General features: G+C 34.2%; 1 protein-coding gene across 3 annotated transcripts in view; it reads right to left on the bottom strand.

The window, feature by feature from the left end:
• Nucleotides 1-11652: 11652 nt before the first annotated feature.
• The window catches only part of LOC149787408 (transport and Golgi organization protein 6 homolog), an 84485-nt gene continuing 81260 nt past the window's right edge, over nucleotides 11653-14877 (bottom strand). For all 3 annotated transcript variants that reach the window (XM_089978011.1, XM_089978010.1, XM_089978012.1), the window contains one exon: nucleotides 11653-14256. In XM_089978011.1, the coding sequence (XP_089834137.1) occupies nucleotides 14077-14256 (180 nt within the window). In that variant the 3' untranslated portion in view covers nucleotides 11653-14076. The remainder of the gene's footprint in view (nucleotides 14257-14877) is intronic.

The following is a 14877-nucleotide window of genomic DNA, read 5'->3' as shown; positions in this document are numbered from 1 at the left end:
AAACTTGTACATCAATACATCAATAAAACATGTACATCAATAAAACTTGTACATCAATAAAACCTGTACATCAATAAAACCTGTACATCAATAAAATTTGTACATCAATAAAACTTGTACATCAATACATCAATAAAACTTGTACATCAATACATCAATAAAACCATCTTCACACATTTCACTGAGAGCAGGGTTTTCAAAACCTGTGACTGTCCACAAGTAACATATGCTTTACATTTACAACAATTGAAGGATTTTAAAGAATGCATACGGTAGTAGCTATATACACTGTACATGATTGCCATGTATTTGCCATATTCTGTATACACAGTTGCTATGTACGTATTCTGCCATCATAATATGAAATGCCACTTCATACGACCTTTAAATTATACTCTAGATAAACAGGGTAGTAAAAATGTTCTTTTTTTGCCTGTTATTTCTTTGCTATGGACCTATGAACCTTTAAAAGGTCCCATCTAGTTCGGTTATCAAATTATACAGCAAATGATACAGAAAAAACTGTCGGAAGGGAATCAAGTCACATGAAAGTGTTGATGCTCAATAAATAAAAAGAAAAAAACATACTTATGTAAATTATACATGCATGAAATTTTGATGATTTTATCACGTATGGAAATGCTGCCTTAATTTAGTACTTTTATTTGCTGTTTGGTAATTAAATATCAAGCAAGTGATTAAAATAATTTATGTTCAAACTTAAAAAGAATAAAATGCAGAAAATATTTTATCCTGACACACATGCCTCATAATTTTTCAGTAGCTATTTTTATTTTAACATTAAGTTGTATCCATGATTAACAGTAAGTTGTATCAATGAATAACAGTAAGTTGTATCCATGATTAACATTGTTATATCCATAATTAACAATAAGTTGTATCCATGATTAACATTAAGTTGTAAGTTGTATCCATGATTAACATTAAGCTGTATCCATGATTCATTCCCATACAAAATATTCAGTAGATTCAATATTACCTGGCTGTTGTTTATTATGAAAATGTTATTATTATTACTTCTATATCATGTTCTTTTCGACAACAATCGGATAATATATGTGGTCCTTCTTCCAGGAAATAAATAAATGCTATCAAAAATAAATAAAGTTCTTCTCTTCTTCTTTTGGCTGTGTTTCTTATTATAGATCACTCCATTATTATCTACCTGTTGATCTTATTATAGATCACTCCATTATTATCTACCTGTTCATCTTATTATAGATTACTCCATTATTATCTACCTGTTCATCTTATTATAGATCACTCCATTATAATCTACCTGTTCATCTCACTAAGAAATTATTTAAAACAGAATGATCTTACTGAATGCGATATATTGCTTTATGGTATTTGAATAAACTATTATTATGATTAAAAAATAGCAAAACTACAATGGTGTATGCAGATTGACATGTTTACTGGAGTGAGCCTCAGTCACAAAGACAAATCCATAACACCCCTGATGTACATTTTAGTGAGCTGGGTTTTTAAAGTTTATAACTGACCACAACAAGCTAAATATACTTATGTTTAAAACAAATGACCAATCTACATGTTTGTATATAGGCTATTGCAGCTAAGCAACCACTAAATGTGGAGACAATATCTGCTATGAAGTGAATTTTGACTGAAATATTGAAAAGAAATCAAGTTTTTCCCAAAAAGTACTTGAGATGAGCAACAAACAGGCGTGTTTAACTACCTGGACCCAGTTTGGGAGTAAACCATTCAGTTTCATGGGTAAAGGGTGAAATCCACAATACAGTTGAGTCATTGTTTCTATGACATAGAAAAATGAAATAAAATAAACCCAATAATAAACCTTTATTTATAACTATGGGGTGTGTGGCAATGACAAAGACTAATCCTGACAATTCAGGCAATAAATTTATTTCAACAGGTGTGTCTGACAGTTGACTGAGCATGTAGCGGTGGTCTTTTGTTTCCCTTTAATAGGTAGGTAAATGAACTCATTTAATAAAGTCAGATGAGAAGCATTGTTTGATGCTTGGCTGAGAATGTCAAAAGACTGAGCGAACATGTTAGCCAATGTTTAGCTTCTATTATGCGACATTCATAAAAAGGATGCCCTGATCACAAACACAAAGGATACATAATGATTATAAGAAGTATTGATTAGATATTTGTTCTTCAAGAATACAACACATCATTAAATCAAACTCCTGTTTACTTTGGTTCTAAAGCTTCGTAGTACTTAAAACAATTGGTGAAAATATTGCAAAATTTTAGAAGTCATGCCATGACCATTCTATGTCCAAATTTATGTTTTAATGAAACATGTTATAGCAAGGTTTCACTATAAAGTACTTTCTCACGTCTTTATTTAGTACTAGAAGAAAAAAAATATTTGGCTTTGGAACTTAAGGCTCTAAAAGAAGGGTCAAAGGTTAATGTCTGAATCCATTCATCCATTTTGTTTCTTAACATGAAAAGATGTCATGAATGAGGTTTGCAGAGTTTACACCAGCATAGTAAATAACCTTTGAAAGGACTGAAAAGATGTTGTTTCAAATAAATCTGAAATTGTTCAACAAATTAAAAATTAATCACTTCCATGTATCAAAATATTAATTTTTAATAACTCATAATTTGCAAACATGAAAGATCCAATTCCAATATTTCTCATAAAAAGCTGAGTGTAATATTTCATAAGATGCAATATCGGCTATTTGATTTGTACAGCATACATCATCATACTTCAAAAAAATTTTAATTCTATCTTCCCGACACTGTGATTACACTTATAGCAATTTAACAGAGCTTTCATTACAGTACATGAAATGTACAAGATTAATGTCAACATTCTTTCATTGCATATCTTTAGGAGATCATATACTAATATGGAAAGAACATGACAAATATTTTAATTCACAGCACAAGATTGTGACAATGATTCTCTACAGTGTAAGCCCATAGTTTCTATGGTCAATTTGACTTACTGTATGATTTGCCAGATGTGTCAAAATAATGCTAACTTATTGATTTTAATCTGATACCTCCAGATTTTCCAATATAAGCCTAAAATACATTACCTTAAAGTAGAATATGCATGTGTTGTATAAAATATATCAAAATATATAACTAACCCTTAGTCTGATGTAAGCAAGTACAAAGCCGTATGCAAGTACAAAGCTGTATGCAAATAAATTGCAGAAAATGCAGATACTAAAACAAGCATGTTATGGCGACAGCGGCGTTTCTTTCATCAATGCATGTGGCAAAGCCAGGTCATATCATCAATACCTCATGTATAATAAGTATGGTCGGTGTCACTTCTCTAATTTGCGTATTTTGTTAACACGTAATTTGGCCAGAATTCAGATGCCACAACAAACATGTAAAGACAGGAGCAGCGTTTCTTTAATCAATGTAGATAAATAGAACTTGTTTAATTTTGAAAAAACCCTAAGGAGTTTTAAAACTGCCAAAACATCATAAGGTTGTAATTTGTTTGTAAAGTTTGGTTTAATTCACATTTAAGCCAATTTATGTGACAATCCGAATTATGGATTACTTACAGTTTAATGCACTTTATTTTCTATAAACTTTTCCATCTGAAAATATGATATCACCATTTTGTCCTCCTGCTATATAATCTCATCTCCAATCTGTCCAGGGTGTGAAGAATATCGCCATTTTATCCGGTTGCCATTTTGTTCGATTACCATGCTTGACACATGGTTTCATGACCGTATTTATTTCTCGTTAAAATGAATAAAATCAAACTTAAGACATATTGTCAAAAAGCTCTTGGTTTTGTTTCAATATTGCAAACCATCAGCACACAGTTACAATATTAACTGGCTGTCCACAGGCATATGCATTATTAGGCCAATCTCCTCACAAGAAATAAACAATAAGCTTAGTTTCAGCATGATTGACAGCAATTACACTGCATACAACTTGGTTAAAGGATATGAACTTAACACTAGACATCAGGCATCAGTCAAGCCAGAGGCACTCAAGCCTTCCATGTGGCTGACAAGTACATGAGGATGATGCCATAAAGTTGAGAGTGGGAAAGACTTAGCCTAAGAAGGCAAATCAAGGACAGGTCTAAAACAAAGAGAGCAAATAAGTATGAATAAAATCTGTCCATTAAAAAGTTTCTTTAACGTATTCTTCAAAAGACAATGGGTTCCAACAAATGATAGAGATCTATTAATAAGGACAACTTGACCAGAAAATGATGAGTTACCATTCTTTGCAAATGATAAGGGGACAAAAACAAATAAAAAATCTCTTTCTGTAAAAATATTTGTGACAAAATTTTCAAAAAGCAATTCTGAATTGCATTAACAATGTGTGTGTGCATGATTTGGGTTTTTAATGTAGCTTCAACAATGAGTCATATCGCTACGATGTCTGCAGTGTATCAGTTTATAGTGATGTCTAGCACTGTGGCATCATGCCCAAGACACATAGCAAGATTTCCCATCCAGTCACATTATCCTGACACCAGGCCGACCAGTCCTAACACTAACCGTTTAATGCTGAGCACCTAGTGAGGCAGCTGTTAGTACCATTTTTATAGGTTTTTGTTATGACTTGACTGGGGTTCTAGCCTGCAACCTCCCTCATCTGAGGTGGGCACTCTAACAACTAGGCCACCAGAGTGGTCTGCATTCACAATAATTAATATTAAATAACTCCCTTGTTTTAACACATACTGATAGCTTATGTGATGGGGCAAATTTCTGTCGATCTACGAAAAGCACATTAGTTTGTGCCAGAGAACAATTAATTAGATTTATGGGGACAGGTGCTTGTTAAATCGCTATACTGCAGTGGTTCCAAATGTCTGGTTGGTGGTGGTAGAGATTTTTAAATTAAGCATTCGTTCACTTTACAGCAAAACGGACTATTAGGGCACATGGTTAACTTTGATTTCACAATGGATCTGTCAAAACTGAAAATTTTCCAGAAACCATTAGTCGAAAACCTGGAAGGTCAAGTTGACCCCAACTTTTGCGCTTAGATAAAAGGCACTAATACCTAGATAAAAGGCAGTAAATATATTTCATCCTGATTGGCTATGCTAAATAAGGGGAGTGTTTCCCACACAAATTTAGTAGCTGTAAATATTTCCCCCATTGAAAATCTAATTAGTCTAAGCTTTGCTGCAAGAGTAAAGGTACAGGGGACTCCGAGAGTCAATTTGGAAGAAATTCTCTCATAAAACATTTGTCCAAGGGACTGTATCTCTGGAAGGTCGATGGACATATTTCTGGCAGTAGAAGCGAGAAATGCTTAAAACAAAAAAGGTATTTGCGTCAAATTCATGAAATTCATTGATACCAATATAATATTTTGCTTGAATTATTTGATAATATGTGTATGAATTTATTTGCTTAACTTCGTAGATCAATTCTCTTGATATAACTGTGTTGAGTTTATATATATATATGACTTCATACAATAATCTTCTTTATATAAGGTTGCTGAATTTTTTTAATTAGTCGTCTTGTTTTTGTAGGAATTAGGTTCTAAGAGTTTCATGTATTACTTTAGTTAATATGAGTTACGAGAATCAGTGTGAATTCACCGATCTCAGGTAATTTCAAGTATGATAAAGACTTGAGTACATATTGACTGTTAAGCCATGCAGTGTGATTTCACATATGCTAAAGACTTGAATGTGTGTATTCACTGAACATTATGTAAATCCATGTAATTAATTTCATTAATTCATTTGTGTAATTGAGACGAGAGCAGAGTTTCTAAGTCTCATGTGTTAATGCGAATTAGCCACTAGGAAGTACATTAATCTTATGAAACTTGGTTTGGTGTGGTCTGCCATGCTTGGCCCAATTAAATAGCCTTTGGTATCTGTGTCAATACCGATAATAAGATCTGATAACAAAAGGGGAGTAATGATCTATCCCCAGTAGAATAACAGACAGAAAATTTAGGTTGTTCTTGGTTTGTTTTGAAAGGGGAAAATAACTCTTCAGAAGTATTCCCAGAAGTATCCTCAGACGTACATATGCACTGACGTATCCATGCATATGTGTATCTACATGTTTACATATCCACCTACCCACACAAGTCCGAGGGCCGAAGGGAGGCGAAACAGTAGGAAGGTAGAAAGAAAAGGGAAATGGAAGGAAAAGGAAAAGCAAAAGGACAGAGAACAGCTACAGTGAAATTGGAGTGAACCAGAGATAAGCATGTTATGCAATTGGATGAGGCAATGACTTCGATTTTTCACTTGATCATATGAACTAATTCTATCAGTACAACAGATCAGCTATTTTTATAAAATATATTTGTGTTTGGGAAATTTGTTGAAAGATTTATTGCAAAAAGAAGTGTATCTTCCTAATGCATTGTGTTATCACCATTATTTATGTAATTGATTAAATTTTGATTTTCCATATACGAGGGCTCGAGTCATTCTGTTCTATACATCTGCTCTGATCTCTATTTATTCTACCTATAAGTTTACTCGATCCGGGCAATAACACCGAGGGCGATCATCTCCTAGATAACGAGAACGGAGTAAAGGGGACACTTTGAAAGAAGGTACAATCCGCCAATCAACCCTCACCCTTTTCAAAAGGGGGGGTGGGTGTCTTTACAGCTTGATAATCTGCTTATAATGTGGGGCCAGTCTGGATCCCATTTTCCTTATAGAAAATACCTCCAAATTAACCCCTATCTGTAGAACTTTGAATACAATCATAATTCAAATTGGTAAATGAGACTTTGTGGTATATCACTTGCTTTATCATTGAAGACAGCAGTTACTACCTGGAAGGCAATCAAGAAATTCACAACATTTAAGATGAGTTCATATACATTGTTACATTTTCTTTTAAAAATTCTGAAGAAACTAAAAAAATACATGATGAAATACTGATCAATAAAAATGTTTAAAATGCCCACTGGTTGCAAGATGTTAAGAAAAAGATACCAAAAAAAATCTTGTCAAGTGAAATTCATATCTCAGTTTTATCATTAAATTTGGTTTCAATGTAATCATCATAAATGTGGTGTGTCCTCTGGTATTCAAATGTGAAAAGTGCCAATCGACTAGGCCCACAGGTATTTCCATGAGAACCTAATTAAAAACCAATTGTGTTTTGGTCTGCAACTTTAAGTGTTTTACATTGTTAAACGCAGACGTGGTTTGTATTATCACATTAATTGTCTCTTGTACTAAATCATGTAAAGACGTTAGAATAAAAATGTTAAAAGGCATGTAAATTCTATCTTCTAAAGAGTCAAGCTTTGGTTCAAATAATATGATGTAAGTTAAAAGATTAAAGAATCTAACATTAATCAATCATATATGTGAAAAATGATCAATGAAATCAAGAGCAAGTTGTTCTCGATACATTGAAAGCTATTAAGTTTCACTGTCAGGGTGGACAGTGGAAAAGCAAGATTCAAGGTAACTTTAAATTCTCAAATTGGCACTCAGATGTTTGCTCAACAATGAGCAGATATTTTTTGATTACTCGCAACGAAATCACATCAAGACTTAAGAGAACAATATAAAAAATACGTTTTGACATTTTTGTTTCTCGAAATAAAGTCCATCTTTTGTTAAAAAAAGATCTAGATCTGTTCGGAGTTAGCAAATAAGACCAGCATGTGACATAATACACAATGTTCTCACTGGTACATGTTTTGCGTCTTCCAACGTAATGGTGTTATGATTTTACCAATCTTTCAAAGATTGCTTACCTCGAAAACAGAGGAACTTTATACAGAAAGCAAACAGCTTTATTAGAAATATTTAATAATATTCATAACACAATTATAGAAACAAGCATTCAACCATTTACCCCACCCACCTTCAAAGGTACCTTGTTAATTTTTACCCTCACTTAAATGGAATCTGTCTTTTTAGACCCCGCACTGTGGATGAGTTATTGAGGGAGAAGTGTATTTGGATGGTACACAGAATAATGTCTTCACATTTTACCAAAATTAGATGAAGATGAATCCTTAAAATTGCTGTAATGTTTTAGTTATATAACTCTAAGAAGGAAATAGCAGTGTGTCCTCTTGAAGGGAAATAACACTAAATAAGAGCCATCACTCCTGTAATTGGAAGATCACTTATTAGTGGAGTCCACTAACTGCATTAGTTATGACATGGAATCACACATTAAACTAAAGATCACATATAAACCTGTTTGATGTTGTTATCTCGCTGTGCTCAAATAAATGGTACTTGAATACACAATCTGAAAGAAAATGGAGTAAGAAATCTGAAACCTGGTAGAACCTGACCATCTATAAATCTTCAAAGCTGATACCTCTATGTCAACTCTGACCACCGTCATGATTTTATGGTGGTAACACAGCAAACACTGTCATGATTTTATGTTGGTAATACAGCAAACTCTGTCATGATTTTATGTTGGTAACACAGCAAATGGCCTTCCTCGCACTATACAGCCCCCAGCACAGCTCAAATGCCAAGTCAGGTCTGAAAATGGCTATACTCCATGCAAACATATTTGAGTAAAAGTCAAATCAGATCAAGTTCACATGCAAGTTAAAACATTTGCATGAAATCTGTGCTGAACATCATTTACATTTATAAATTAATTTGTCCAATTGCTCTAATATATGACTGGTAAAATACAAATTCTAAAATGTCATGTTTATTAATATCTGCATTCAAATTTAATCATAAAATAAAATTATTAATTTACTTACATGTCCACTGTTCATTTGATTTGTGTATGTCTGTATATGTAATGGTGATGCATTCAAGTTGGGGATGTTTAATGAATGGCTGGATGGATAAAGGTGGATAAATGGATGGCCTAAGGTGGATACAGGTGGATAAAGGAATGGATAAAGATGGATAATGGATGGATACAGTTGGATATAGGAATGGATAAAGATGGATAATGGATGGCTAAAGATGGATAATGGATGGCTAAAGTTGGATAAATGTATGTACAAAGGTCATTAAATATTGGTGGATAAATGGATGGCAAAAGGTGGGTAATTTAATGAATGGAGGGATAAAGATGGAGAAATGAATGGATGGCTAACAAACGGAGAAATGGATGGATAAAGGTGGATAATGAATGGAAAAACTTGGACAATGAACTGATAAAGCTAAATAAATAGATCACAAAAGATGGATAAATGGATAGCAAAAGGTAGATAAATGAATGGCTAAAGGTGGATAAATGGATGGCTAAAAGTGGATACACTAAATGAATTGCTGAAGATGGATAAATGGATGGACAAAGGAAGATACATGAATGGCTAATGGATGGATAGAGGCATGTACATTCATGGAAAAAGGTGGACATATAATGTTTGATAAATGGATGGCTAAAGGTAAATAAATAAGGGTGAAAAAATGGATAGCAAAAGGTGGATAAATGGATGGAAGCATAAAGGTGTATGACTGAAAGGATAAAGGTGGATAACTGGATGGATAAATTAATGGGTAAAGGTGGGTAAATAGACAAAGGTGGATACATGGAAGGCTAAAAGTGGATAAATTAATGGGTAATTGGTAAAGGTGGATAAATTAATGAGTAATGGGTAAAGGTGGATAAATTAATTGGCAATGGGTAAAGATGGATAAATTAATGAGTTATGGGTAAAGGTGGATAAATTAATGGGTAATGGGTGAAGGTGGATAAATTAATGGGTAATGGGTGAAGGTGGATAAATTAATGGGTAATGGGTGAAGGTGGATAAATTAATGAGTAATGGGTAAAGATGGATAAATGGAAAGACAAAGGCAGATAAATAAATGGCTAAAGGTCGATAAATTAATGACTAAAGGTGGAAAAATGGATGAATAAAGGTGAATAATGGACTGAAAAATTTGACAAATGAAGACAAAGGTGGATAAACTGATGGCTAAAGGTGGATAAATGGATGGATACATGTAGACAAAATTGGCTAAAGGAGGATAAATCGATGGTTCAAAGGTGGATAAATGGATGGTTAAGGTGGATAAATAAAATGGATAAATGGATGATGTTGGACAAATGGATGGGTAAAGGTGGATAAAGAAGGGTGGATAAATGGATGACAAAATGTGGATTAGTGGAGGGATGAAGGTGTATAATAGATGGATGCAAAAATGGTTGGATAAAGGTGGATAAAATGGATGGACAAAGGTGGACAAATGGATGGATAAAGGTGGATTAATTAATGGGTAAATGTGGTTAAATGGATGGACAAAGGTGGATAAATGGTAAAGGTGGATAAATGGTTGGACAATGGTGGATAAATTAAGGGATAAAGGTGGAAAAATGGATGGATAAAGGTGGATAATGGATGGCTAAAGGTTGATAAATGATTTGCTAAAGGTGGATAAATGGATGGATCAATATGGATACATGGATGGCTAAAGTTGGATAAATGGATGAATATGTGTGGAAAAACAATGGAAAAGGTGTATAAATGGATGGAAAAAGGTGGATAAATGGATGGAAAAAGGTGGATAAATGGATAGATTGATAAAAGTGGATAGATAGAGGGATAAAGGTGGATCAATTGATTGTTGGATAAAGGTTGACCAATGGATGAATGGCTAAAGGTGGATAAATGGATGAATACATGTGATTAAAAGGATGGCTAAAGGTGGATAAATTGATTGCTCTAGATAAATGGATGGATGGATTAAGTTGGATAAATGGACAGATTAAGGTGGATAAATGAATGGCTAAAGGTAGATAAATGGATGGATGGCTAAAGGTTGCTAATTGGATTAATAAAGGTGGAAAAATGAATGGCTAAAGGTGGATAAATGGACAGATGAAGGTGGATAAATTGATGAATAAATGTGGATAAATGGATGACTAAGGTGGATCAATGGCTGGATAAATGGATGAAAATGGGTAAGGTGGAACTCCACAGTTTTGTATTTTGTATAGGGTTAGAATTTTAAAGAAAAAGAATTCCCCTAAGTTTCCTCACTGATTATACAGGCTATTTAAAAAAGACCTTGAATATCTTAGGTATTGTTGAAAGAAACTTAAATTCCCTTTATTTTGGTGTATGATTGATGGGTGTAGTATCAGTTATAGAATGTATAGCTTAGCCTTACTTCAGATGTGCACCTCTCAAACCAACTGCTAGCTCCACATGGTCATTTGCACTTCCCGACTTCAAAGGTGAATTGCAAAAAAAAGAGCCAATAACTTTTTTAACATTTTACATATTTGGTAATACATTCATTGCACTTTCAGAAGGTAATACTGTATAATCTGGCAAAATTCAATTTCCCTACTTTAACAACTACTAAAGATGATGTACTTTAGACTAATTCAGACTGATTTTTTTTATCACAAGGGAGCAGTCATTTCAGTTAGATGTATGCTTAGATCATGCAAAATTTCCACAAAGTACAATATCTAAAGACATGTCAGTGACAGTACATGCAAATAACATAATGAATGTTGCAAATGTAAGCAACTTCAATTATACCCACTACTCTCAGAAGTTCATAATATCTGTAGAGTGCCCCATAATGGATTTTAAAGGTGGCTGAATGGACGGCTAAATATGGATAAGTAGATAGACAATCAAGTTCAATAAAAAGACAACAGACATCAAGGTCTGATACCTATCCTACTTTTTTCTTTGGGGTATAATAAAAGTGTAAAAATCAACAAGTTTTATTAGTTTTTATTTAATATTACAATAGTCTAATTAAGACCATGAACAAGTTTTTAATGTATTAATATATCAAATACTCTGTTCCAGTGATGGATGGTACTAGCACATTTCAATGATGGACTGGTACTAGCACATTTCAATGATGGACTGGTACTAGCACATTCCAATGATGGACTGGTACTAGCACATTTCAGTGATGGACTGGTACTAGCACATTCCAATGATGGACTGGTACTAGCACATTCCAATGATGGACTGGTACTAGCACATTTCAGTGATGAACTGGTACTAGCACATTCCAATGATGGACTGGTACTAGCACATTTCAGTGATGGACTGGTACTAGCACATTCCAATGATGGACTGGTACTAGCACATTTCAATGATGGACTGGTACTAGCACATTTCAGTGATGGACTGGTACTAGCACATTCCAATGATGGACTGGTACTAGCACATTTCAGTGATGGACTGGTACTAGTACATTCTAATGATGGACTGCTATTAGCACATTCCAATGATGGACTGGTCCAAGCACAATCAACTGTTATGACAAATTCTTGACAATCACATTGATTAAAAAACAATTATATTGATGAAGTTAACAATGACGCTTATTAAAACCACATTTGATACAAAAATGAGCAAAACATACAATCTATATTTCACCAGAATCAGCAATTGCTGCACCATATTCATGTTGAAAATGTTATTTTCTCAAGCGGTACATAGTACTATGTATACTCGGTTAAATGTCAACATCAACTGCAAACACAGACCTTCATCTGCCTTTGTACAATGTGCCTGTAGACCATGGTCTATAGTGTTCTGATTACTACTAGCAAACTACAAAGACCCAGATCTGCCAGTGAAGTACATAACAACAGATATGGGTCCGATCAGCTTGCAGTTGTACTTAACTTATAAGTGACGATAATAAATGGTGCTATGGACTAGAAATTTATAGCATCAGTTAGCTAGCTTGTCTGATTTATCTCTTTCTGAAAATGTCCCCTGAGAATCGGACATCTTTTGTGTAGCTTATCCCAATGCTTTCAGGTCAAGAATGGAAAATTGTGAAACCCACCATCTATCTTTCTACCTATCCATCTTCTTGTTACCACATTTCTGCTTAAATCACTAGGTGAAAATTTACAAAACTTGGGATTTATCTTGGCATTATGGTAATCATTTACAAAAGGGGCTGTTTTTTTGAATAGCTCTCCTGGGATTTCTGGGTGAGTTGTTGTTGTTGTTCTAGGGTTTAACGCCATTTTTCAGCACAAGATAGGCTATAAATGGCAGCCAGTATAACTGGTGGAGGAAGAACCCTGGAAAACCCAGGGAAGAACCACCGACCCACGAGAAGCTACTGACAGGCTTTCCCACGTACCCAGCTAGCCGAGCCTTGGACTCGAACCCACGCAGACACAGGTGAGATGGCAGTGATCCGGAACGGTGAGCAATTTAAATCACTCAGCCACTAGGGGCCCCGATTCCTGAGTGAGAGTGAAGGGTCAATCAAGTTACACAAATATCAATTAACAAGTAACATCTTTGAAATATCTTTTGAACATACTTTTCACATCCTGGCAAAGCAGAACGACAAAATACCTATTACACAGATTTTTGGTTATGACTATTTGGGTGTTAGTCCCCCAGAGGCTTGGGGGAGTTTGGGATTAAAGGAATATAAAGTCATCAGGGAAGCAGCTCTAGTTATCATTTGTGACAATGTAAGCTCATGGATAAAATCTCCCATCAATAAGGACCCAATAAATTACCCAGGATGCAATACATATTGATCACACCCAGAAATAGCTATAAATGATAATAAATTTTTGTGTGTGACTTTCACTACAACGAATGTGATACGAGTTGAATAAACCTGAATATTACTACAGTGTTCATGTTACTCAAACTGACTGTACTGTTATTATCATCAGTAAACACTTATAAAACAAACTTCCTCTTCCATAAGTCTATAAACTTCAAATTGTTTTAAATGATTGGTGGTCTTTAAGAAGGCTGGATAAAATATATATTAAATTCATTCAAATCACATATTAGAATAATCAGCAGTTCTTCAATTTATCTCTCATTTCTGAAAGATATACTGAAACAATAGGCTGTAAAATTTCGACAATGAAGATTGATTCTGCCCAATGCTAAGATCCCTATTTTAAAAGTCTCTTTAAAAAAACTTTACAATATCTAATATATATTTTTCATTAGATTTTACAGTCTTTACAGAAATAAGAAATAAAGAATATGTTGGAATTCACATTCAATATACCAAATCATAAACATTAAAACAATGGCAAGTGGATGGAATTTTATTGGTCACCTGCTGTATGTAATTCTTTACATCAATGCAGGTAAGATAATGACATTTTCCCACTGGTTTTAACATTGTTTCTAAGGATCTAAAACCCTGATCCTTTTCTCAAGGGTTTGTTTAGGAAACAGGAAGCCTTTCATAATGTCATCAAGCTCATTAAGGGCCAAGTTAACATGCATCTTGACCACCACTTCCTTTTCTGTCTTCATAACTAGCTTCAGCAATTGGTACAAATCTTTCAGCACATATTCCAGCACCTGAAATGAATGATGAAGTACTAAAAATGTTTGGTGTCATAAAATGTTTGCAAATACAGCATAATCAAGGTATATAAATTCTGAGATTCATTCATCTGATATATGCATATAGTATAACTGTTGTAAATCACAACATAAGGCCCATATGGACTTGAGATCTCTCACCTTTGTTACATCTACCTAAAACAAAACACTCACATGGACCTGTGATCTCTAACCTTTGTTACATCTACCTAAAACATAAGGTACATGTGGACTTGAGATCTCTAACCTCTGTTACATCTACCTAAAACAAAACACTCACATGGACCTGTGATCTCTAACCTTTGTTACATCTACCCAAAACATAAAGCCCACATGGACCTGAGACCTCTCACCTTTATTAGATTTACCCAAAACATAAGGCACAAATGGGCCTGAAATCTCTCATCTTTGTTACATATAACAGAAACATAAGGCCTATGTGGTCCTGAGATCAATCACCTTGTTACATCTACTCAAAACATAAGGCCCATGTGGGCTTGAGATCGCTCACCCTTGTTACATCTACTCAAAACATAATGCCAACATGGACCTGAGATATCTCACCCTTGTTACATCTACCCAAAACACAAGGCCCAT

Source organism: Sinohyriopsis cumingii, chromosome 12, assembly GCF_028554795.1.
Source record: "Sinohyriopsis cumingii isolate HCF-2022 chromosome 12, ASM2855479v2, whole genome shotgun sequence".
NCBI classification, from domain to species: domain Eukaryota; kingdom Metazoa; phylum Mollusca; class Bivalvia; order Unionida; family Unionidae; genus Sinohyriopsis; species Sinohyriopsis cumingii.
This window is presented reverse-complemented; position numbering and strand designations above follow the sequence as displayed.